The sequence below is a fragment of the Dendropsophus ebraccatus genome, chromosome 1 (genome assembly GCF_027789765.1).
Source record: "Dendropsophus ebraccatus isolate aDenEbr1 chromosome 1, aDenEbr1.pat, whole genome shotgun sequence".
Taxonomy (NCBI): Eukaryota; Metazoa; Chordata; class Amphibia; order Anura; family Hylidae; genus Dendropsophus; species Dendropsophus ebraccatus.
Window position 1 is genome coordinate 53,761,806 of NC_091454.1, and position 22,676 is coordinate 53,784,481.

The 22,676-nt window shown below is 42.7% G+C and overlaps 1 protein-coding gene across 3 annotated transcripts in view; it reads right to left on the reverse strand.

Annotated features, from left to right (window-relative positions):
* The window catches only part of FNIP1 (folliculin interacting protein 1), a 79,333-nt gene that overhangs the window by 26,813 nt on the left and 29,844 nt on the right, over nt 1-22,676 (reverse strand). For 2 of the 3 annotated variants that reach the window (XM_069970804.1, XM_069970784.1), the window contains exons 2-4: nt 14,496-14,622; nt 5,181-5,318; nt 50-150 (exon numbers count right to left, since the gene is read on the reverse strand). In XM_069970804.1, coding sequence (XP_069826905.1) covers nt 50-150; nt 5,181-5,318; nt 14,496-14,622 — 366 coding nt within the window. Of the gene's footprint in view, nt 1-49; nt 151-5,180; nt 5,319-14,495; nt 14,623-17,098; nt 17,457-22,676 lie in introns of those variants that run through there. The other variant, XM_069970795.1, reaches the window with a different exon arrangement.

Sequence of the window (22,676 nt, forward strand, 5' to 3'; positions counted from 1 at the left end):
AAGTTGAAATACCCCTTTAAGAGGTATTTATATTTCAAGTAGGACTCACCGGATCTGGTGAATTTTTAGAGTAGAGCCTTTGTAACTCATGGCCACAGAACCAAACATCATTTCTCCAAGCATATTGGCATCCGAAGGACACCGAGAGCTCTGCAAAACATAATAGGCAAAGGTTAAAATGACAGGCATAACTATTTCTATAAAGCTAGAAAAAAAAAAAAAAGAGAAAGAATCAGACTGCTCTGACTCCAAACAATAGGGTCAGGGGGTAAAAACCCAACTCGCACAACTCTTCTTTCCACTGACAGTGTCAATGAATAGTTGGGAGGTAACCATGCACCTTAGTATATGGCAGGGGTGTCAAAATGCGGACCTCCAGCTGTTGCAAAACTACTATTCCCTAGAAAACAATTCCCCCTAAAACTTTTTATAAAAAAAAACATTTTTACAGCATGATATTACAAACTCACCAAATGTTACTGTGTTATTCTAAAGCTTCCCACAGAGCTGGCACTGGGCACCAGCAGTTCTATAATGCTTGTGTCTGGACAGTAGACAGGTATGGTGTATTTTCACCTTTACAGACAAGTAGACTTTTACATGCATTATTTCAGCAGAATAACACAGCTAATCACAGGTTGTCACTCACTATTTAATACGCAATAGCTGAAACTATTCCAAACATAAGAATAATCCCTGGGGCGAGCAAGAAATGAAAGTATACAGGCCCTATGCCACTGTGGCATGCAGATTGCCATTCACATACCATAACTGGTGTTAAAGTGTAACCCACTCTGAGGTGGCAGCCATTCCTACTGTCAGGATACGTTGTTTTTATTGCAAATCACCCATACAGTCAGCGTCACACCGCTACTTATTCACAATGGATAATATTTAACTGTAAAAGTGTGGTTCTACTGAAAGCTGTCACTGTTAGGACTGAGCTATACAGCACAAATGTTAAGCAGATATCAGCTAGGAAGTATAAGTAAGAAAATACTATGGTTGTTATCATGCTGTGTTCCCTTCATTCTCACAATCGGCAGGGGGTCCCTGATGTCAGACCCCCCACTGATCATAAAGTAGTAGCATATCCTACCTAGAGATCACTTTATGGGATTGGAAAACCCCTCAAAGCATAACAGTTCTGTATAACATAGTGCAGATCTAGTTTAAGGGTGCATTCACACGTACAGGATCCGCACCATCAAATTTGTACGGTACGTGTGAAGCCACCCTAATATGCAAGTTAAGTGCATTCACAGCCATAGACAAGAATGCTAAAGAGGAGGAGACAGCATAACATGCCCTGTCCATAGGAGCTTACAATCTAAGGCTGGGGCAATATGCACACTTTATTGCAAAGCTGCTTCATCAACTCCATGATACTCTGAAAGTCATATACTGCAGGGCTCCAGATGGCGACCAAAATGGTCGCCAATGCGACTAATATTTTGCAAATGGCGCCCAGATTTATTAATCTGGGCGCCATTTGCGACTGGCCCCGGCGGCGGCGCGCTGTCTCTAAGTCCGGTCCCCGGCTGATGCGCGGCTGATGCGCGGCTGCCGGGGGTGTCCCGTCCTATCCCCGGCAGCGCGGCGCATCAGTGAGCTGCCTGGGGCCCTGACTTCCGGCACAGGAAGCGCACGTCAGAGACGCTTCCTGTGTCAGAAGTCACAGCCCCGGCGTACAGAGAGCTCACTGACGCGCCGCGCTGCCGGGGATAGGACGGGACACCCCCGGCAGCCGCGCATCAGCCGGGGACAGCGTCCGAAGAGGAAGAGGATCGCCGGGGGAGCGGGTTGTCAGGTGAGTTTGTGGTTTTTTTTTTTTTTAAATACTGCTTAGCATAGAGGAGGAGGGGGGGGGGCATCTATAATGGGGGGAAGAGAAGGGGGGGCATCTATAATGGGGGGAAGAGAAGGGGGGGCATCTATAATGGGGGGAAGAGAAGGGGGGGCATCTATAATGGGGGGAGAAGAGGGGCCATGTTCAAGGGGGGGAGAGGGGGCTATCTATAAGGGGAGGGGGTATCTATAAAGGGGGGAGAAGAGGGGGCATCTATAATGGGGGGGGGGAGAGGGGGCATCTATAATGGGGGGGAGGAGGGGGCATCTATAATGGGGGGGGAGGAGGGGGCATCTATAATGGGGGTAGAGGGGGTCATCTATAAGGGGGGGAGAAGAGGGGGCATCTATAATGGGGGGGGAGAGGGGGCATCTATAATGGGGGGGAGAGGGGGCATCTATAATGGGGGGGAGAAGGGGGCATCTATAATGGGGGGGAGGAGGGGGTCATCTATAAGGGGAGGGGGCCATCTATAAGTGTAGGGCAAACTGGCTGCAGACACTGGGAGATAGATATATGCAGAATTATTATTATCAGGGCCCCTCAGGTGTCTGTATTGTAGGGGGTCACTTGCATTAGTCACTAGGTGAGAGATATATCTATCTATATACTCATCTTGTGGGGGGTCACTATGGCTGCAGTCATAAGTCTAGCTCAGTATGTATAGACTGTTGCAAGCTTTTAAAGGGAACCTGTCACCCCCGGTGCCGGGGTGACAGGCTCCCAACCCCCCGTTAGAGCCCCCTATACTCACCTCATCGCGCCGGATCCCGCTTCTGAAGATGGTCGGGTCACGGAGATCTCAGCCGCTGCAGCCCGGCGCGCACACTGAGAGATGAGTCCAACACTCATAGAGAATGACGGAGCGCTGGACTCTCCTGTCATTCTCTGAGCGTTGGACTCATCTCTCAGCGCACGCCGGGCTGCAGCGGCTGAGATCTCCGTGACCCGACCATCTTCAGAAGCGGGATCCGGCGCAATGAGGTGAGTATAGGGGGCTCTAACGGGGGGTCGGGAACCTGTCACCCTGGCACGGGGGTCAACAGGTTCCCTTTAAGTTCAAGTTCAGAAGAGTAAGCCTCATTAAAAGGCTAGCCAAGTGAAGCTGAAGTACTGAGTCAGACTGTATATGGTTGTCAGACTGTATATGGTTGTCAGGTTGCAAGTTTCCATGTTGAACATTTTCAAACTAAGAAAAGAGAGAATCTAAAGGAGGAGGAGGAGGAGGCTGCCGTGGCCTCTGCACACAGTAAGTCCCATGTAACATAACATTAATTTTACATGGTTTAAAATGTTGGCGACCAAATATTCTATTTGGCGCCTAAATTTTTCAGGTTAGGAGCCAATGGCTCCTAGGTAAATTTTTTAGTCTGGAGCCCTGTACTGTAACTCACATGAACCCCCCCCCCCCCCCCCCCCAGGATACAGGAAAATTGTCCTATCTATTCATCTAAAAAACCTCTAAATGTTTGAAAAACTGGGCTACTATGATAGCTGATCACTAGGCTGGAGAAAAATGTATTCCCTGTGTAAATGATGGGACAAACTACAACATGGTTCGACCCAACTGTATTAGAAGCAAGACAACCGACAGCTTCACAAAGAGGTGGCGGTGAGTTTACAGCACTATTTTTGGGATGTTGTAACCAGAAACTTGTGATCTCTGCAAGTTCACTTGACAGGAAGAATATTTATCTGTGTCAGATGACTGCCCTCTCTTGCAGCCAAAATCCCTTCTCTTATGTAAAAGGTAACTCAAGCCAAGAGAGGAGATCCCAGACCAAGAGCCAGAGGAACAACTCAGCATTTACAAGTCACTTGTTCTCATCATTTTTAACTCTCTTTGGTGTTGAGAGAAGAAAAATGCAAATCATACTTGCATAGGGCCAGTTCACACTGAGCAAGATCGTCGGAGATTTCCCCTGCGGAATCCCGCCATGCTCAGTGTGCTGCTGTAAAGTGAATGGAGAGGGTGCGCGCTCGTCCGCTGCCGCCGCTCTCCGTTCACTTTACAGCAGCACACTGAGCACGGCGGAAATCTCCGCCGCGGAATTCCGACGATCTTGCTCAGTGTGAACTGGCCCATACTTGGCGAGACTATACAATCAGCACGTCTACACTGGCACGAGCACTCACACCATGACAGCGTAAAAAAAATTAAAAAAAAATAATAAAAATGAGGCATTTTTCATGCATCTAGTATGAAGCATTTTTCATGCATCTAGGATGCAGTTAGACGGATTGCAAAATTGTGATGTGAAGCTATCCTAAGGCTGCCATGATGCAAGTGGTTTTCTATACATCTCTGCCACTTTATTCCACTTTGCTTTCAAATGATTTGCAATATGCAATATGTTTATTATCCTATAAACCTGGTAGTAAGGACAACATGGGAAAAATTTATACCAATAGACCACATCACTTTAATGTCTATTACTTTTTTACTCTGGAAAGCAGATCCTGTATGTGTGAACGCACCCTAAGAGGGTGTTAGTGTTGTGCACCATGTAGGCCCTAAACAGCTTGATAATTTGTCAAGTTCTTGAACAGAGTACTGTGCTCTTTGATATGACTGGGGGAATTTGGGAATTCCCTTGATGCTTCAATGATAAACCCCCAAAGTTAAAGTGTTATTTTTATTATTTTTTAAAAAAAAACTTCTCTCCACAACTTGCTATGATCTCTATTCTGCTGCAGGACATAAACTCCACTATAACTCTAAGGAGCCACCTATGGAAAAGGCAGCAAGTCGTGGACTGAAGCCATTTCCCATTGCACTTCTCCCGGTTATATCTACAGATCGGTGGAGGTCTAAACAGAATCAGACCCCAATCTATAAAAACTTTTGACACCTCGCACGTTGATTGTTTTTTACAATGGCAGGGAGCTATTTAAAATGTTTTAACCTTACAAAATGACTGCCTAGAATGAAGAACCAAGTCTAACAATTCCAAGACAGATATTATGATAACCATTTTATACATGGTTCAAGAAAGTTGAATGAATCGCTTCACTGTCCCTGACTGAAGCCAGGAGCTCCATCTATACAAACATAGCCATGACAATTGAAGCCACATTAAATAGAAATGACTGCATTTGGTCACACAAGGTCTTCATGACAACACATAAGCTGACAGACATCCTGACAAACTGTTAAGAGAATAGTAGTGCAGCCTCATGCTTTAGGCCTTTAGCTTCATGTGTTCCTATGTCTGTAAAGAAGGCATCAACATTTCAATTCACCTTTATATAATAGGCTTTTTTTTATTTTGTGATAGATTTACTTTAAATAACATCCAAACCTGTGAAGCAACAGAGAACTTTTACCAACCTGGTACTTTGGACATTGTTCCTTTGTGTCAGAAGCCAGTGAACTAGCTGAACTGTCCAGAGAAGTTGAGCTGTCTCCTCCGGGTCTGAGCTGGCAACACTTTCCAAACACCCGCACCGGAGTGTCGCTCACCAGTTTCTGCAGAATGGAAAAGTAAATATTAACTCTTCAGTTTTAAACATCTTTGCAGAAAAATAACAAAAAGGCAATCACAAGGATGAAAGGTGTTTCTGTCTCCCGGTAGAGCCATATTCCCACCCTACTACACAGTATTGGCTATGTTATTTTATCAACAATTCAATAAAATTTCAATCTGCCATCTTGAGAGGATCTTCAATCAGTATAAAAATGTAAATTATAAAAATTTTTGGTATACATTCATTGCAGGTTGAGGAAATAAAGGGTTCTCCAATGGGATTACTGATAGAAGTCCAAGAAACATCTGTGGAGGTTGTTTTCCGAGACTAAAAGATCCTCCTTGCAGCTGGCATGTCCATACCGCATATCTAGTTTTTTATCTTTCATATGACTTAGGGCTCAGCCACACTAGCGTTTTTCTTTGTTTCTATAGGATCCGTCCATATTAATTAAACGGATGAGCATAAACTGATGAGCAGACTGATGCAAACTGATTGCAAAATGTTCATCTTTTTTTAATGGTCCGTTTGTATTTTGGCTTAAAAAAAACTGACTTTTGTACATCAGTTTGCATCCATTTGCATCAGTCAGCATCCATTTTTCTATCAGTTTATTTTTCTTCTTTGGTTTCTTGCTGCTTCTGCGCATGCTCAGTGCAAAAATGGATGAAAAAAAACGGATGTGAACGGAAATACCTTCCGTTTTAGATCCATCCTCATTGACTACAATGTAAAAAAAAAAAACGGAAGTGCACTTTCCCGCTCGTGATCCGTTTTTTTAAGCAGAAAGAAAAATACTGCAAACACTATTTTTTCTTCCATTCAAAAAAACGGATCTTGAACAGACTGCATGCAAACGGAGCACAATTCGGCCAAACGGAGCACAATTAGGGCAAACGGAGCACACTAAAATAGCATGGGAATCTGAGGGGATTTTAACGGATCCGACAGGTTCCGTTTTGCTTACTCCAAAACGGAAAAGGTAGACGGAATGGTGCCGGATGGTCAAACGCTGATGTGAACGTAGCCTTAGTCTCGGACCTCTAGCAAAGAAGCAGAGTTCATTTTTCTTCCTGATCATAGTAACTACTGACATAAAAAGTCATATGCCACCATGGGCTGAGATTTCACAATGAGTAATATCACAGTAAAAAGAGACTAATATAGTAATTTATCTATTCTAACCGCCATGTTAAAATATATGAATGATGTGATGTTAAAAAGATTTGACCTTTCAAATAATATTTTCACCCTCTTTCAAGTAAACACGGGCACTATTTTGCTCACGCATCACCCACATAAGCTCCAGGAATAGAAGCTGGCTATCAGAAGACTGAATGTTTTAAAAGCTGGCACGTCAGTTCATCTTGCCCGCCACGTGCAAACCGGTAACATCAGAGAACAGAAAACAACTACTTGAAAGCTGCTTTTTTTATCTAATAGATTGACAAGAGGACCATGATCTGCTTCATATGAACCCATGTACAAAATCTCTCTTTTTTTCAGGTTCAAGGAAAAAGAATAATTTTCTGCGACAAAAGCGAGGTCATAAAAAGTGTTTAATCAATGTCTACAAATGCAGGCATTGACACTGGTATATTAACTCTACAGACTGGACTATGTGCCATGTCTGGTGGACAGGTGATGGCAGCTTAGAGCCCGGACACTACTTGGCTGTAGCTGGGGGATTAACGTGTGAACACTGCGCAGATCATTTATTCTAGGTCTTTTAAATTCCATATAAACCTTTTAACAGGATGACATGTTAGATATTGCCAAAAACATGTCCACATTGTCTAAAGCAATTCATCTTGTCATAATTTTCCACGCCAGTATCATGATTTCTATCAACAAATAAAGAGAAACTTATTGCGTGTCTATGGTTACTTCACAAATTGTTAGCGTCATCTCATTTTAGACTGGCTTAAACTACACTAGAGTTGCTAGGATTCAACAGTGCAGCACCATTAGGAAAGGCAGAGCTGCAGTGTAAAGTCTCATTAATACAATCAGTGATTTTTCAGGTGCGTATATAGGCCTGCTATTTTTACTCTGAGATCTGTGAAAAATAGTCGTAATTGCATGTGCATCCGCATCTGCAAAAACATTAAATTGGTTAAAAAAAAATTAACTAGCTTGCTTAGATTTGATTTGTGTTTTTCAGAGATGTCAGAAATGTGACATCTGCAACATCCGTAACAAAACACGGATCCCATAGACTTCTAATGGCTAATCTATACCGCGACCACAATCCGTCCTATGACTTGTACTATTTTTTTCACAGAACGGATTGCAGATTAGTGAAAAAGTGGAATGTATAAATAGCACAATAGGGCAATAAGTTGACCCGTGATTGCGGATCCGCAATCACTGGAAACTTTGCAGGATGTGTGAATAAGGCCTAAAGCATAGGGTAGGAACACAGTATCAGTAGACACAATTTTCTGTGCTTGTGCAGCCATACTAGTTCCCTAGGCAATGAGCACTCGTCCAGAAAGAATGTTAGCTCTCTAGTTCTATTGAAGGTTGTTACCCTCTCTATGTTTATCCCTAAAAGTGATTGAAACATGAGTTTTCGCCCCATTACACGAAGCGATTATCGGCCGTATTTAGCTGACAATCGCTTTGTGTAATAGAAGAAAACGATCAGCCGACATGCATGATGTCGGCTGATCACGGTCTTTCAACATGTTGAAATGTCAACGATCTAGATGGCAGCGATCTGCTGCCGCCGCCCTGTGTAATAGGAGTGGCGGCAGCAGACCGCCGCTATCTTATTTGAGCTGCCCGGACAATCTCACTGGCGATCAGTGTTGGCAGGGAGTGGGGAATGAAGAGCAAGCGAGCACTGAACTGACAGGTCGGCGCTCGCTTGCTACTCTGAATCGCCCCGTGCAATAGGGGCTTTAGGATCACCAGAATCTCCTCCAAAAGGAGGAGCTATTTAGGGATTCTTGACCCTCATCAGTACAGAACAAGGTGCCGTTTATCAGGGTGACAGGCTTTTGATATGAGTATCCTTGCAGAGAACACTAAGCTGGTGAAGAGAGTCTTAAAGAGAAGACAATGCTCCCAGGGATAAAGTATGAAGGCATGCTCTTCTCCAGAGGGAAGATATATATAACCCAGGTTAGCGGGGGCAGTATATGACACAACCTGGTCGTAGCTACAGAACAGGTTGTCTGAGACCAGCTGGGAGTTGGGAATGCCGCTACCCCACGCAAAACTTTCAGTACCAAAATGTTGAAACAACGTATAGAAGTCACATTTTGAGTTAAAATCCAGTATAAACCACTTACTATTATAAGTGGCTCATATTCTGGGTCGTAAGGAAGAAACATATTGGTAGAGGCAAAAGAATCTCATCAGACTTACAGTTTGACGCTAAAAAAAAATTTACATTTTCTTAGTGGTACTTGGCTGTATATACTGTAACAGCACCGTTCAAGAAAAATGACATTTTTGTATGCGAGATGAATCTTTTTCTGCATTTTTTGTGGAGTAATGAGAAAACCTGACCCGCTTACTTCAGAAAGCCTCATCTCACATGCTCATATGACTCATACACTCATATGACTATATAATAGATACTTCCTCCACTCCTTAATACAACTGATGCCATTGAGCTACATTCCCCTTTTAGCCATGCAGTTAGAGAGTGATACCAAATAGATTGTGCAATAAAGATTATGTACAGAGGACAAAAAAAACAGTGCCTGTCAACAATAAGTTTCATCTATGCGCAGCAATGCCATCCATGAGTTACTATTCTGCACCAGGGTGGAGTATGTACGAGGCAGTCATATGATCACAGTCTGTGAACTAGAACTGCAATTTATCTCTGACCTAACAAACAAAGTTTCTGGCTAAGCTCAGCAGGCATGTGACAGGCACCACATTGATTCTGCTGGCTATGGGAAACTTGTACATACAAAACCACACACACACAATCTTCTATCCACATATGTATTCTGCCCTCCAGCTCCCCCTCTGGTCATGGGAGAGGAGGATAAGACAAGATGGATCATATCTGATCCTTTGTTCCCCAGGGAAGCGAGGGGTGTCGGGCAGCAAGTCACCCTCCTACTGAAATAAGTCTTTGTCCGTGGGCTGATGCAGGCCAGCATATTTATGGAGAAATCAGGGATTTAGACCACTTCTGTGACACTGCAGTATCACTCTGTAGGAACAATCAGACATATCCTCAAAGAACATATTCTCCAAGAACTGGCCAGTGCATCCAATACAAGATGCTGCAGTATGTGTCACTCTCCAGATCTGTTATGTACTTCAGGCTTATCTTTTACCACAATAGAGTCTACATTATTTCAGTACTAATAGAGCCATATCTCAAATAAAAAAAAAGCCCTCTTAGGGTATATAGGGTCCCAAAGCCTGAGGCCGCAGATATTCTGATGACAACATGTCCCATCATGAGTTTCTTCAAGTGCACTGTTGCTATAGAGAATACATCACAAACTACCTTGGGCTAGCCTGTCTGGCTTGCACATCTGGAGACATATGTAATGTGATTTGAAGCTGCACCATCAGAAGCAAATATCACCAGAAGCTCACTTTAATGACGCTTCTGACTTTGGTCCTATAACTTTAAAGGGACTGTACCATCAGGCCTGGGCTGAAGCACTGGAGGCAGGCTGACCCACCCCCAATGGGAGGAAACCCCCGTTCCTCTATGATAGAGCTCCATTGATTCTAATGGAGCAGTGTCATAGAGGGGCAGAGGTTTCCTCCCATTGGGGGTGGGTTAGCCCGCCTCCATTGCTTCAGCCCAGGCCTGATGGTACAGTCCCTTTAAACAATCATGTCCAAGCATAAAAGATATTGAACAATTTTCTCTTTTTTTATTTACAGGCCCTCAATAGAGTATTGGGATTTAGGGTGCCTTCACACCTACCGGATCCACAGCGGATCTCACTTCTGCGGATTCGAAGCGAGAACCGCTGCGGATACGGTACCATTCACCCCTATAATAGCACATATTCGCAGCGGGATTAACATCCCACTGTGAATATGTGCTTTAACCCCTCGCTCTCCGCATCCCCGCCGCATCCCCCCCATCCCCCGCCGCATCCAGCAGCCCGCATCCCCTATCCCCAGCCGCATCCTGCAGCCCGCAGCCGAGAGCATAAATTACCTGCTCGGCGGCGCGGCTGCAGTGAGGCTCCTGGCTCCGATCCCGCTCATTAGGATGGGGGGGATGCGGCTGGAGATGGGGGATGCGGCGGCGGGGCTGCGGACAGCGAGGGGTTAAAGCACATATTCACAGCGGGATGTTAATCCCGCTGCGAATATGTGCTATCATAGGGGTGAATGGTACCGGACCCGCAGCGGTTCTCGCTTTGAATCCGCAGAAGTGAGATCCGCTGTGGATCCGGTAGGTGTGAAGGCACCCTAAAGGACAACTCCGGCCAAAACATATTTTTTAAATATGTTATTACCTATGTTAATTTAGACAAATTCCTAATATACATTAATTATGGGAAATGCACATATACTGACATTTCCCTTAATTTAGTAGATCAGGGAGGCTTCAAACTCCCTAAAAAACTGTGACATCACGAATCAGTTGTAATGATTTGATTTGTATTTCTACATATAATGCGCCCCCTGCTGGACACTCCATAGTAATTGCAACTGTTTTTAGGGAATTTAAAGCCTCTCTGATCTACTGAATAAAGGGAAATAACAGTATATGTGCATTTCCCATAATTAATGCACATTAGGAATTTGTCTAACTTTCCATAAGTAATACCATATTAAAAAATGCTTTTGTCCGAACTTCTCCTTTAAGCAGCAGAACAACACTACGTGCCAAAAAGTTGGATTTAGTGCTCATGAAAATATACTTTTAAGGCTAGCCTAAATGAAGTCTGCTAAAGCCTGATCAGATGTCGTGACAAGGTCACAAGGTGTGATCTTCTACTATAGAGACAAGTGCACCAGGCTCACGCAGCAGTTCACTCCACAGCCACATGATCCTTGGTGTGGAATAGTTGTGCAGGGCAGCAGTCAGCATATTCAGGATACCACATGTCAGCGACTTCCAAGCTACAAATCAATGTTAAAATGTGGCGCCCTGGCAAGAAATGATGGCCCTGGGATTTTATATATATCCTAGCTTCTGACTGGGCATGATATATGTAGAAACAATTGCAGATCACATAAACGCCAATATGATTGACTGGTGTTTACAGTACCTGATCAACACAAACATTCATGGATGCTGCCAAAAATGGAAATTCATTTTAAAGGGCTTATGCAGATGCAGGCAATAATCAATCTGTTTTTAATACAGTGGTAACTTGGTTTAAGAGTAACTTGGTTTAAGAGCTCAGTTTTTCAAAATTGTGACTTGGTCTAAGAGCATTGCTTTGGTTTAAGAGCTCCCTGTACTGGGTGGGAGTGGAGTAAAGGAGGGACATTGTCTACATAGCGGGGTCTACAGCACTGTACTTTGACCCAGGAAGTCTTCCTCACTTTCCAAATCATAGCAGATCCACTTCAGGCTGGGGCTTGCCTCAGGGGACAGGACTGTGGAGGTAATCTCTTCATTTGTTTTACATGTTATTAAGAATAATAAATCATTATTTTTGGGGTGTGGAACCAATTGTCTGCACATCAGTGATTTCTTATGGGAAAATTTGCTTTGGTTTAAGAGTGAATTTGGATTACAAGCATGGTCCCGGAACAAATTATGCTCGTAATCCAAGGCACCACTGTATATGAATAGTATATTTGAATATACTATTAAGACACCCAAGATACAGATGAAGTAAAGTCGAGGGGAAAACATTTCCTGGTAAGGGTCATGGAATAAACTACAGTTGTGTCAGCAGAGCCATGTACTTACCACCACAAAGTGGTGAAATCAGGTGTAGAGATGATCGAACATCGGGAAATCTTAGGTTCTATCGAACTCCAACCTTGTCGAACCTTCCGCATTTGATTCCCGATGCCTTACCAGTTCGTGGGGAAGGGGGAGACAGCCTGGAATTCCATGCGGTACCCGGGCTGTCTCCTCCTTTCCCAAGGCATCGGGAATCAAATGCGGAAGGTTCAACAAGGTTCGAGTTCGATAGAACCTAAGATTTTTGATTATCTCTAATCAGTTGTGGTTGTTTGTCTTTATGACTTATGGTAAATCTAGATCATCTTAGATGACCAACCAAAACTGCACTGAAACATGGTCCTTTGTGAGTGTTCTTATTAATTAAAAAAAATGGCCAGTATGCATAATTTATGGTGAAACTGGAAATCTGGTATTTTCAAAGATGTGGCATTTTGGAAAGGTTTCACTGTATCTGCTAACAAAGAATAGCTTGGACTGTACAACTATGTGATTGGTCACTCAGTAGGAGAGAAACTAGTATTATACCAACTATAGGACCATGCCTTCCTTTAGAGGAAACATGGTAGTGAGTGAGTGTTTTATGGTTTATTCCTTATGAAAGTAAAGCAGTAAATGTACAGAGCACATCCCAGGAAGACCAGCTTGTTAAACTTTGACTACACATAGTGGTCTCAAAAGAGTCAGGTAACCCCTTTAAAAAAAAGGGCATTACACAGGCTGAACACACATTGTTACCTGTTTACGGCCCTTTTACACGGGCAAATTATCAGTAATATGTATTCCTAGGAAACCTCACCTGATAATCAGCCCATGTAAAAGGGCCAGCGATCAGCTGTCGCAAAAGCTTGTCCACTTATTGAATCTTCTATTTAACCATATAAATTATTGTTACTGGTCGCACATCTCCCTGTCCAAACAGGGGATTTGTGGCCGATAATGCATTTAAATGGCCACATGAACGATCCTGCTATCATTCCTGTGGCCTGGCCACACAATTAAAAGGGTTGGCCATTTTATAGTAAAATCGTTCAGTGTACAGTATTAGTAAGTTTACTCACTGCACTTACTGACAGCAGCTCCCTGTGTACCTCATTGAGCCAATATCAGCCTCCCTTTCTCCAGGCTGTGCTGCCCTGCTCTCTGGTTATCCTGTCCATAAGATGGCTGACATAGAGGAGCATGTGATCATGCCCCGCCCCCCCAGTGTCTACCTCTGAGCCTGTATATGCCTATACCTATGGAGGACACTGGGGGCGAGGCATAGTCACATGCTCCTCCATGGCGGTCATTTTATGGACAGACTCACCACAAAGCAGGACAGCACAGCCTGGAGGAGGGGTGTCTAATTTGAGCTTAATGAAGGGAGCTGCTGTCAGTATATACAGTGAGTACACTGAACTATTTTACTATAAAGTGGTCAACCCCTTTAATTAAGCCTGTCTTAGATCGGGCTGTGTAAAGCTGGAAAACAATGATTTTAAAGGGGGTTTCCAGCCAAAATGGACTGATTTGTGCCACCCCCCCCCCCCCCCCATCCCCGTGCTGAGCAGCTGTTTGGCACACAAGCTACACAGTGAAAGGGGTTTTGGTTTTTTTTTAACTGTGTAGCAGTAGTGACCTGTAGCTAAATCTCTGCTGCCGTTCACTAGAACAGAAACTGAGCTGCAGTTGCACATCACCATCACTACGCATAAGGGTATGTCTACACTACAGAACACACACAGAAATTTCAAGTGCAGGCCGCGTGATCGACTTCGCTTGAAGTCCTTTCTGTCCCATTGACTCAATAATATTCTCAAGCTCAATCCGTCATCCGTCCAAAGAACTGACATATCTCTGTGACGTATGAAAAGTTTATGACAGGTACGCTTTAATAACAGTGCTGCATGCTGTGCTATTCTTACTTTCAAAAGTGGGGTGTCAATCATGGTAAAGCTCTCTAAACGGCAATCCCTAGCACTGGTGTGAACACAGCAGGAGCCTGTTATAAACAATGCTAATTGTCACCTACTGGCAATGAATGACAATTTTCTAACAAACACTGCGGTTAGCAAGTTATTAGATTTGATTGTTTGCTCAGTGCGTCTTGCATTTGTAAACATCCATAAAAGCCGCTCGCTTTCTTCCTCTAAGGAGACTGCGCTGTGTACAAATCTCACCTTTGAGATATAGTATCACATAACTGCACCCAGACGGGACATGTAATGATAATAAACCAGAAACCAGAAGAACCTCTCTGCTGTAATCCTGGCATGTTCCAAAACACACGGCAATAATATAGTCATATTACAGAGAAAAGCGGCTCACCGACACGGAGAGTTCCTCTGTCTTGCGTTTGGCACTTGAGTCAAACAAGACATTTCGTCCTCGCTTCTCGCAGTCCTGGTAAACGATCAGGCGGATCTGGCTTGGGTCAAATTCATATGATGGCCAACTATAAAAAAAAAAAAATGGCATTTTAGAGTTTAACACAAGTAGCAAAATGTATAGACTGTTTGTGTATGTACAATTCAAGGCAAACGTTATGTACAATATACTTTAGATATTTGTACTGTATGTTGGTGATGGCAAGAACGCCTTACAGGTGGTGGACTGCATATGGTAGTAGGGTGATCCCAGTACCTACCAAACACTTATGCCTGGTCAAGAACCACAATTAACCCAATAAGTGCAAAACAAAAAAGGACAGTGTAATTTAAAAACCTAGCTCATGTGCAGGACCTCTAGGATTGGGGAAAGGCACGAGCCATTGCACCCCCATCAAACAAATGGCTGAGCTTAGACACTACTGTGGCCACTGACTGTAAATGAGCCCCTCAGCCAGTGATCAAGATTGGGAAATTAGGAAGTATGGGGCTGTTTTTTATTTGTCTGCCTAAGTGCAAGTATAAAAAAAATTGTTTGCCAGATAATACAAGCTACTTGTCCTTTTATCATAAATTATTTGGGATAATTACCAATTTGCATCTCCAAACAGGAAAAATGAAAAACGTTTTTAAGCAGATGTGCTTCTTCCTACTAGTTACCCTATAATGGCGCAGTCCATCATACCCTCATATGAGTCCAACATTTTTTAACCTTATCATTGGTACAAACTTTAGGAGCACTAAAAAATATGGCCAGAAAACTTTATGTAGAAAAAGTACAAGTCATAAAGTCAACATCAGATTGTTACTTTGTGCAATGATGTCCTCAATCATAAGACTGGTGGTCATCATTTACTGTCATAAAGAGATGACACTGGCATTTGGCATCGGTGCTGTGAGACTTCTGGTAAATATCTTAGGAGAAGCCTCGACAAGGAAAATATCTTAGGAGAAGCCTGTTGACTCCCAATTTTGTTCAGTTGACTCAAATGAATGACAAGCAAATCTATTTTGAGATGTGTTAAGGCTAGGTTCACACTGAGTTTTTACCGTCCGTTTAACGGATCAATTTAATGGAAAAAGCGGATGAAAAAACAGATGCATCCTTTTTTAATCAATTTTTTTCCATTAATTGAACCAAAAGCGGCCGTTGTTTTGACTCAGGACAAAAAAAAGATGTTGTGGGAACGTAGCCTATATGACATCGGAAACAGATAACAGACAACATAACAAAGTCTACTTTGTACAACAAAATAAATGACACCTTCAACAAAATCTGACAGATGCCATTAGAGTCGATGGGTTTCATTGGGCACCACTGGTATCTGTCTTGTGACCAAGAGCAGAGCTATTATTTTCACTGTTCTGCTTCAAAGAAATACATTTGTGAATGAGCCCTACCGCCCAGTCTGTGGTTTTTGCCTCTTTCAATTCCCCTGAATCTTGACCCTGTGTAAACCCTACGCAGCCTTGGCCTTTGTAACTCAGTCACAAGTGTACAAGCCGCTGCCAATTGTACGCATGGCACTATACCCTGTTCTTGTTTCATTGGTCATTCTAGTGGTCAATGAGGACATAAAAGACATTTGGATCATAGACTAATGCACAGGTAATAAACATGTAAAGAGGACATGTGGAAAAAATGTAGTTATTTATACCACTTTATAGCCTCTGGTGCCCTTGCATTTCTATGCTGCCAACCCCACCCCCATTTCGAAGACATAGGGATTGTACTGTCTGTTGTGTGAACAGAGTCTCAGTATTTCTAGCTACAAAAACATTCCCGCCATTCAACTGAAAAACACAATGCAGTGGTGGTAAAGATGAAGGAAAATAGGGGGATAAGGTCGCTTGCTAAGGGTCATCCCCTCCACATTTATCACCTATGTTTTTGGCTGGAATACCCATTAAATCTTTTTACACTGGAATTCAATGGCACTCTCAAAGCATCAGTACAAAAAGCCGGAAGAGCATCAGCAGCACACACATTATCTCCTGTGATCATGTGAAGCTGCTTTATCATAGTGTCTCCATATTGACTCAGTAGCAATGTGCCCTTCTGACTTCGTGGAATTCTTTATTAAAAAAAAAAAAAAAAAACCACACGCTCTTGTGCGTGCGGACAAAGCCATAGGATGGCTGAGTATCTATGAGTGCTTTACTCTGCTTAAAGACACTTTGCTTTGAGGGACAAGCCCAAAGACTATTTATAAAGACTCTACGTACTTGCTGTATTTATAGATACGAGCAGCTCATCTCTGCTTGGTAGGCTTGTGTTATTCCCTACATGTATACAAGGACACTGGAATATGGGTTTTTAAGGAAAGTCACAATGAAAGGAGTAAACCATTTTTTGAAATGTACTATAATAGATATAATTATGTGCTATCGAGACTATAATGACTATTATTTATATGAGACCTAAATCAGAGTAAAACACCTAGAGATTAACTAGTTAAACCCCCAAAAAGTGACACTTGTTTAATACCACAATGGAGTTTTTTCACACAGAGTATTTATCACTAACGTTGCCATTTCAGTTACCTGGTCTGCATCTTCGTCACCTTTGCCTGAAATCTCTCGGACAAAAATCACCCAACAATCGAGCAGCTGTTAAAAACAGCAATAAGCTATTTTCAACCAAATGAGAAAGGCCGGCACGTGACGGATGGAGAGCTGTTGCTTGAACAATACGCTATCCATGTTATGTCTGAAACAGCACAGCACCATCCAGATCAGAAGAGCCACCACTAAATCATCTGCTGCCAGCGGCAAAGTCTTTACTCTAGCACCAAGAGCCATTTAAGAAGCTCTGAATCTTGAGAGGCTGCAGTCTTCTGTGATTGTGGTGTACGATGCCCCCGGACTGGGCTAATTAGCAGGGACACTGTATGCCGCCTGTGCCCTGTGCCAGCCCAGCTTCTCTCTTGCTTCTTAAATGACTCTCATGTGTCTCCGACCACCTGACTAGGTTCTCTTGGCAGCTGTGACTATGCACCTCCTCAGCCAAAAAGTGTCAGACAGTTTAAAGTGAGGGGAGTGAGGGGGCTGCAAGATGAAGATGCCTTTGCAGTAATTCTGTCCTCGCTGATTCCCCAGCTTCATGGGTGACATTCTTGGGAGCAGTGGGATGCCTGCAGTCAGTGCTGCTGAGTAGCAGGCCAGACAAGTAGAAAAGCAGGCACTGACAGCTGCCATGTGACACGGAGCTGTCAGTGCTAGCCACCTGAATCCTGTGCACAGCTGCCAACCAATCCGAGCAATGCTTTCTCTTCATTCCAGGCACTCGATAATTCTTAACTGGGAACTGGATCTAACAGCTTCAGGCCATTTACTAGTTCATTGCCCTGATACACAAGTATATTAAGGCACCCTTACTTATAACATGTACAAGAAATAAACTGCATATAATATTATAATAACAAGGAAAAGCGCACTATATAAGCATGCATGTGTATATAGTTACACTGTAAGATTCCAGTATGTGTACCTACAGTTTTTATAGTACAACCATTCCATATCCCTTGAGACCAGACTTTGGTACGTTTATACATACGTTTGTGATTTCACATTACAGTATACTCAAAAAAATGGCAGCACATTGCTATTTCACAATTTTTGCATGAAATAGCTAGTAACACAAAAAAAAAAATTGATGTTAGAGACATAACTAACGTTTTCATCGAAGGAGAACAATTAGTGGTCTGAACACTCAGACCCTGACCAGCCGATAAAAACGTCTGACACGTCTCCGTGACATAAAAATGTAAAGGAGGTGGCCGCACATGCACACGTGGAACCCACGCAAATTATGGTTTTAGTTTCTTATCCTACTGGATCTATTAGGTGTCCGATTGCCCTTGGTGTATTTGGCCGTTTTTTTGTGTGTGCGCCTACTTGCACCATTTTGCACCAAACTGCATTAATCACGTCACAACATAATCATATGAATCTATTGGAAAAATTTCTGCTTGGTAAATGTGGACCTATACAGTTGGATCCTAATGAGTGTTTTCCAGTAGGTGATGCTCACAGTCTGACCGAATGCTAAATATAACAGAGCTGACAGTCATGTGCTGCACTGACCTCTATCCCAGCTCGCCAGACCAGAAGAGGAAGTCTTATGCTTAGATGGCTGCTACAACTTCTGTAAAACCACAGAGAGATGATTGAACATGAGATCAAAAATAAACAGGGACGGCACAGGAAAAGCACTCGTGAAACTCCCTGATCTCAGGTACACACTATGAAGAACAAGGCTCGACAACAGCACTTGCCTACTATGGCAATGAAAGCAATATTCAGCTAAAAAAAATAAAATAAATTGCTGTAAAAATAAATTACAGCAATAAAGGGATATGTGAACTACAAAAAAATTCACTAGCATGTTCTAGTGCTTCATAAATTACAGTGATTGACTAAATATTTACCATTATTACAAGCAAATAAATACACATAAATACACAGATAATACCTAGTTTTTCCATTTAAATTAAAAAAAAAAAAAAAACAACAACACACACACACACACACACACACACACACCTGTGTCTGGATATTGCTATTACACATTCCCTCTAAGGACACCCACTTACTGTGTCCTACATTGGTGGTCGCACATGCTCAGTAGTTTTGTTCCATCACTGGGATCCTCTTGTAAACCGGCAGTGGAGTGAGAAATAAAGAAGCTAAAAATGTAGCCAACATCTTAACATACTGATAGAAGATCACCAATCTTAGGGTGTCGGTACACATCGAGGGCGCGCTGTAGTGACAGCATGCTGTAGCCCAGCTCTTCATCTCTCCTTGCTGCATATTCTTGGAAATTCTTGCAAAGTTCCACAAATTTGTGGAAAGAACAAATGAATCAAAAAGGTGATAACCGCGACAAAGGCAAATAAAGGAATATCTATTCATCTATAACACAATTTTATATCATTTCGCAAGGTTTACAAAAAACTACTATGACCGTATAGGATTTGCTTTTACCCGTCACATACACTACAGTATTTATTACTTCCTTACAATCCCTCGTCACACACAAAACCTATTAAAGAACAGACATACATAATACCAGCTGGTACTGGGAGACAAAGGAGCTTCTATCAGACTCTGAGACAACCATTTAACTGGACTGTCCATACCAGAGCTGCGGTATAAACTGCTTATCCATGTAATAGAACTTTAATACAAAATAGTCTTTTTTTTTCTCAAAGTCCCCCCAAAGACTGTTTCTCTCAAACATTATTTATACCGCTCCTAATACAAGTCCACGTCACGTGCTGTGCAGTCTTTACAATGAGGGCAAAACTTCTCAAGAGTGAATAGAGAAACAGATTGAACATTAAACACTTATGTAAATGACCGTGCTGAACATCTGTGATTGGGTCTGACGTCATTCATGTTATATCGCTACGACCCATGGAAACATACTCTTCTTGTTTCACTGGTTTATTAGGCATTTCTTTTGCCGCGCGGCTCTGTCACTACAGTGGCACAGGGATTCAAACTGTTTCCCTGCTCCCGTCATGATATTGATACATGATGCCGTGTGGGGAAAGAGTCCAGGAAAGGGGTTTCATGGACAGAACAGGAAGTGTGAATGCAGCCTTAGACCATGTTCACACAACGTATGTTTAGCATAAATCACAGCCATTGTTGCAATTTTCTGTATTTGCGCTGTTGTATTTGAATCCCCGGCCAGGATGATCTTCAGTAACACCATCCGTGTCACAGAACGGCCGGTGTTATACAATATGTGAACATGGCCTTAAGATTATTACTAGCAATAAGCAAATCTACAGTAAAAATGAAGTGAACTGCTTAGTTATCTCTGAAATCCGCTCATCAGCTGCTGCCTTGTAATTCACTGCTACTCCATGCTGCTCTGCCACGGATGACAGGAAAAGCTGGATCCAGTCCTGGGAAACTGGGAGAAGTTTCCCAGGACTGGATCCAGCTTTTTCCAGCACCAGGGGAGGATTGTCAGTCAGTTCAAGGCAGCAGCAAATGAACAGATTGCAGAGATAATGAAGCGCTTCACTTTACTATTCGGGGTGGCTTCACACACATCGGATCCGCAGCGGATTTTACACTGAATTCACAGCAAAATCCGCTGTGAATCCCTTGTCATTCATTTTCAGGCTGGGTTCACACTACGTATATTTCAGTCAGTATTGTGGTCCTCATATTGCAACCAAAACCAGGAGTGGATTAAAAACACAGAAAGGCTCTGTTCACACAATGTTGAAATTGAGTGGATGGCTGCCATATAATAGTAAATAACTTCCATTATTTCAATATAACAGCCGTTGTTTTAAAATAACAGCAAATATTTGCCATTAAATGGCGGCCATCCACTCAATTTCAACATTGTGTGAACAGATCCTGTGTTTTTAATCCACTCCTGGTTTTGGTTGCTATATGAGGACCACAATACTGACTGAAATATACGTAGTGTGAACCCAGCCTAAAATAAAAGACATACTCGCAGTGGGATGTCAATCTCTAGTAACTACTATACCATGTTAGTATTATGCTATTTGTTTGGGATTTAAGACATTGGATGTCAACTGCTGTTAATATTGGCAAAATAACTTGTTTTGGCTTGTTCCATGTATAACTCTCACTTGTGACTAGATCAGATTTAACAATATGACCCTATGCCAAATAAATGTTTGCCGGTGTCCTCAAATGCCATGGCACGCCGGCCTTGGGAAACAGGAAGATCTTACGTGCTGACGAGGAGGGGTATGAGGAACCTTACATGCAGATGGTGTGGAAATAAACACTAGAATCTTGCACAGGGATTCCATGTAATTGTTCTGTATTCATTTTACAGTTTTGACAGCTGCAGTATTTGTTATATCAATGAGCGTATTGTTCCTGTGCTTCATGGTTTACTCTGAATATCAATAAAAATCTGACGTCTAAGGGCTCGGCCACACTAGGGTTTTTCTTTGTTTCTAACGGATCCGTCTATATTAATTAAACGGATGAGCATAAACTGATGAGCAGACTGATGCAAACTGATTGCAAAGTGTTCATCTTTTTTTAATGGTCCGTTTGTATTTTGGCTTAAAAAAACTGACATTTGTACATCAGTTTGCATCAGTCAGCATCCGTTTTTCTATCCGTTTATTTTTCTGCTTTGATTTCTTGCTGCTTCTGTGCATGCTCAGTGCAAAAATGGATGAAAAAAAAAACGGATGTGAACGGAAATACCTTCCGTATTAGATCCGTCCTCATTGACTTACAATGTAAAAAAAAAAAACGGAAGTGCACTTTCCGTTCGTGATCCGTTTTTTTAAGCGGAAAGAAAAAATACTGCAAACACTATTTTTTCTTACGTTCAAAAAAACGGATCTTGAACGGATTGCATGCAAACGGAGCACAATTAGGGCAAACTGAGCACGCTAAAATAGCATGGGAATCTATGGGGATTTTAACGGATCCGACAGTTTGCTTACTCCAAAACGGAAAAGGTAGACGGAATGGTGCCGGATGGTCAAACGCTAATGTGAACGTAGCCTAAGTTCATGTTTAACTACATGAAGTTTTTTTGTTTTTGTATCTAACCTGCCTTGTCCCTATAGGGCACAGGGTACTGAGGATGGAGTTTATTAGATATGTAAATAAGGCAGTTTGGAGCACTTGGGGTGAAACTACTACCCGCAGCGCAACCATCTGCCCCTGCCGACTCGATCCTTCTGATGAATATCAAAGTGGCGCTCTGCAGTGATGTCAGTGATGTCTCTGGCGCTCATCACTGCAAAGTGACGGAAAAATATTAATTAGAAGGGGCTGGGGCAGATCGGGTTGGTAGTCCTAAATAAATAAAAAAAGTTCCTGAAAACATCATGGATGAATGTAATGCTGCGTTTAGACGAAACGATTATCATGCGAATTTGCACTATAACGATCGGATTCGAACGATAATCGTACGTGTAAATGCAGCGAACGATCGAATGACTAGCGAGAAATCTTTAATTTTGATCTTTTAACTTGTTCTTAAATCGTCGTTCGCAAAAAATTTGCCGATCGTTCCGTGTAAACAGTCATCGCGCGCAAGTCCGGCCGCTGGCCCCCCGCTCATCCGCTGCCCCCTGCGCCGGCTTGATCG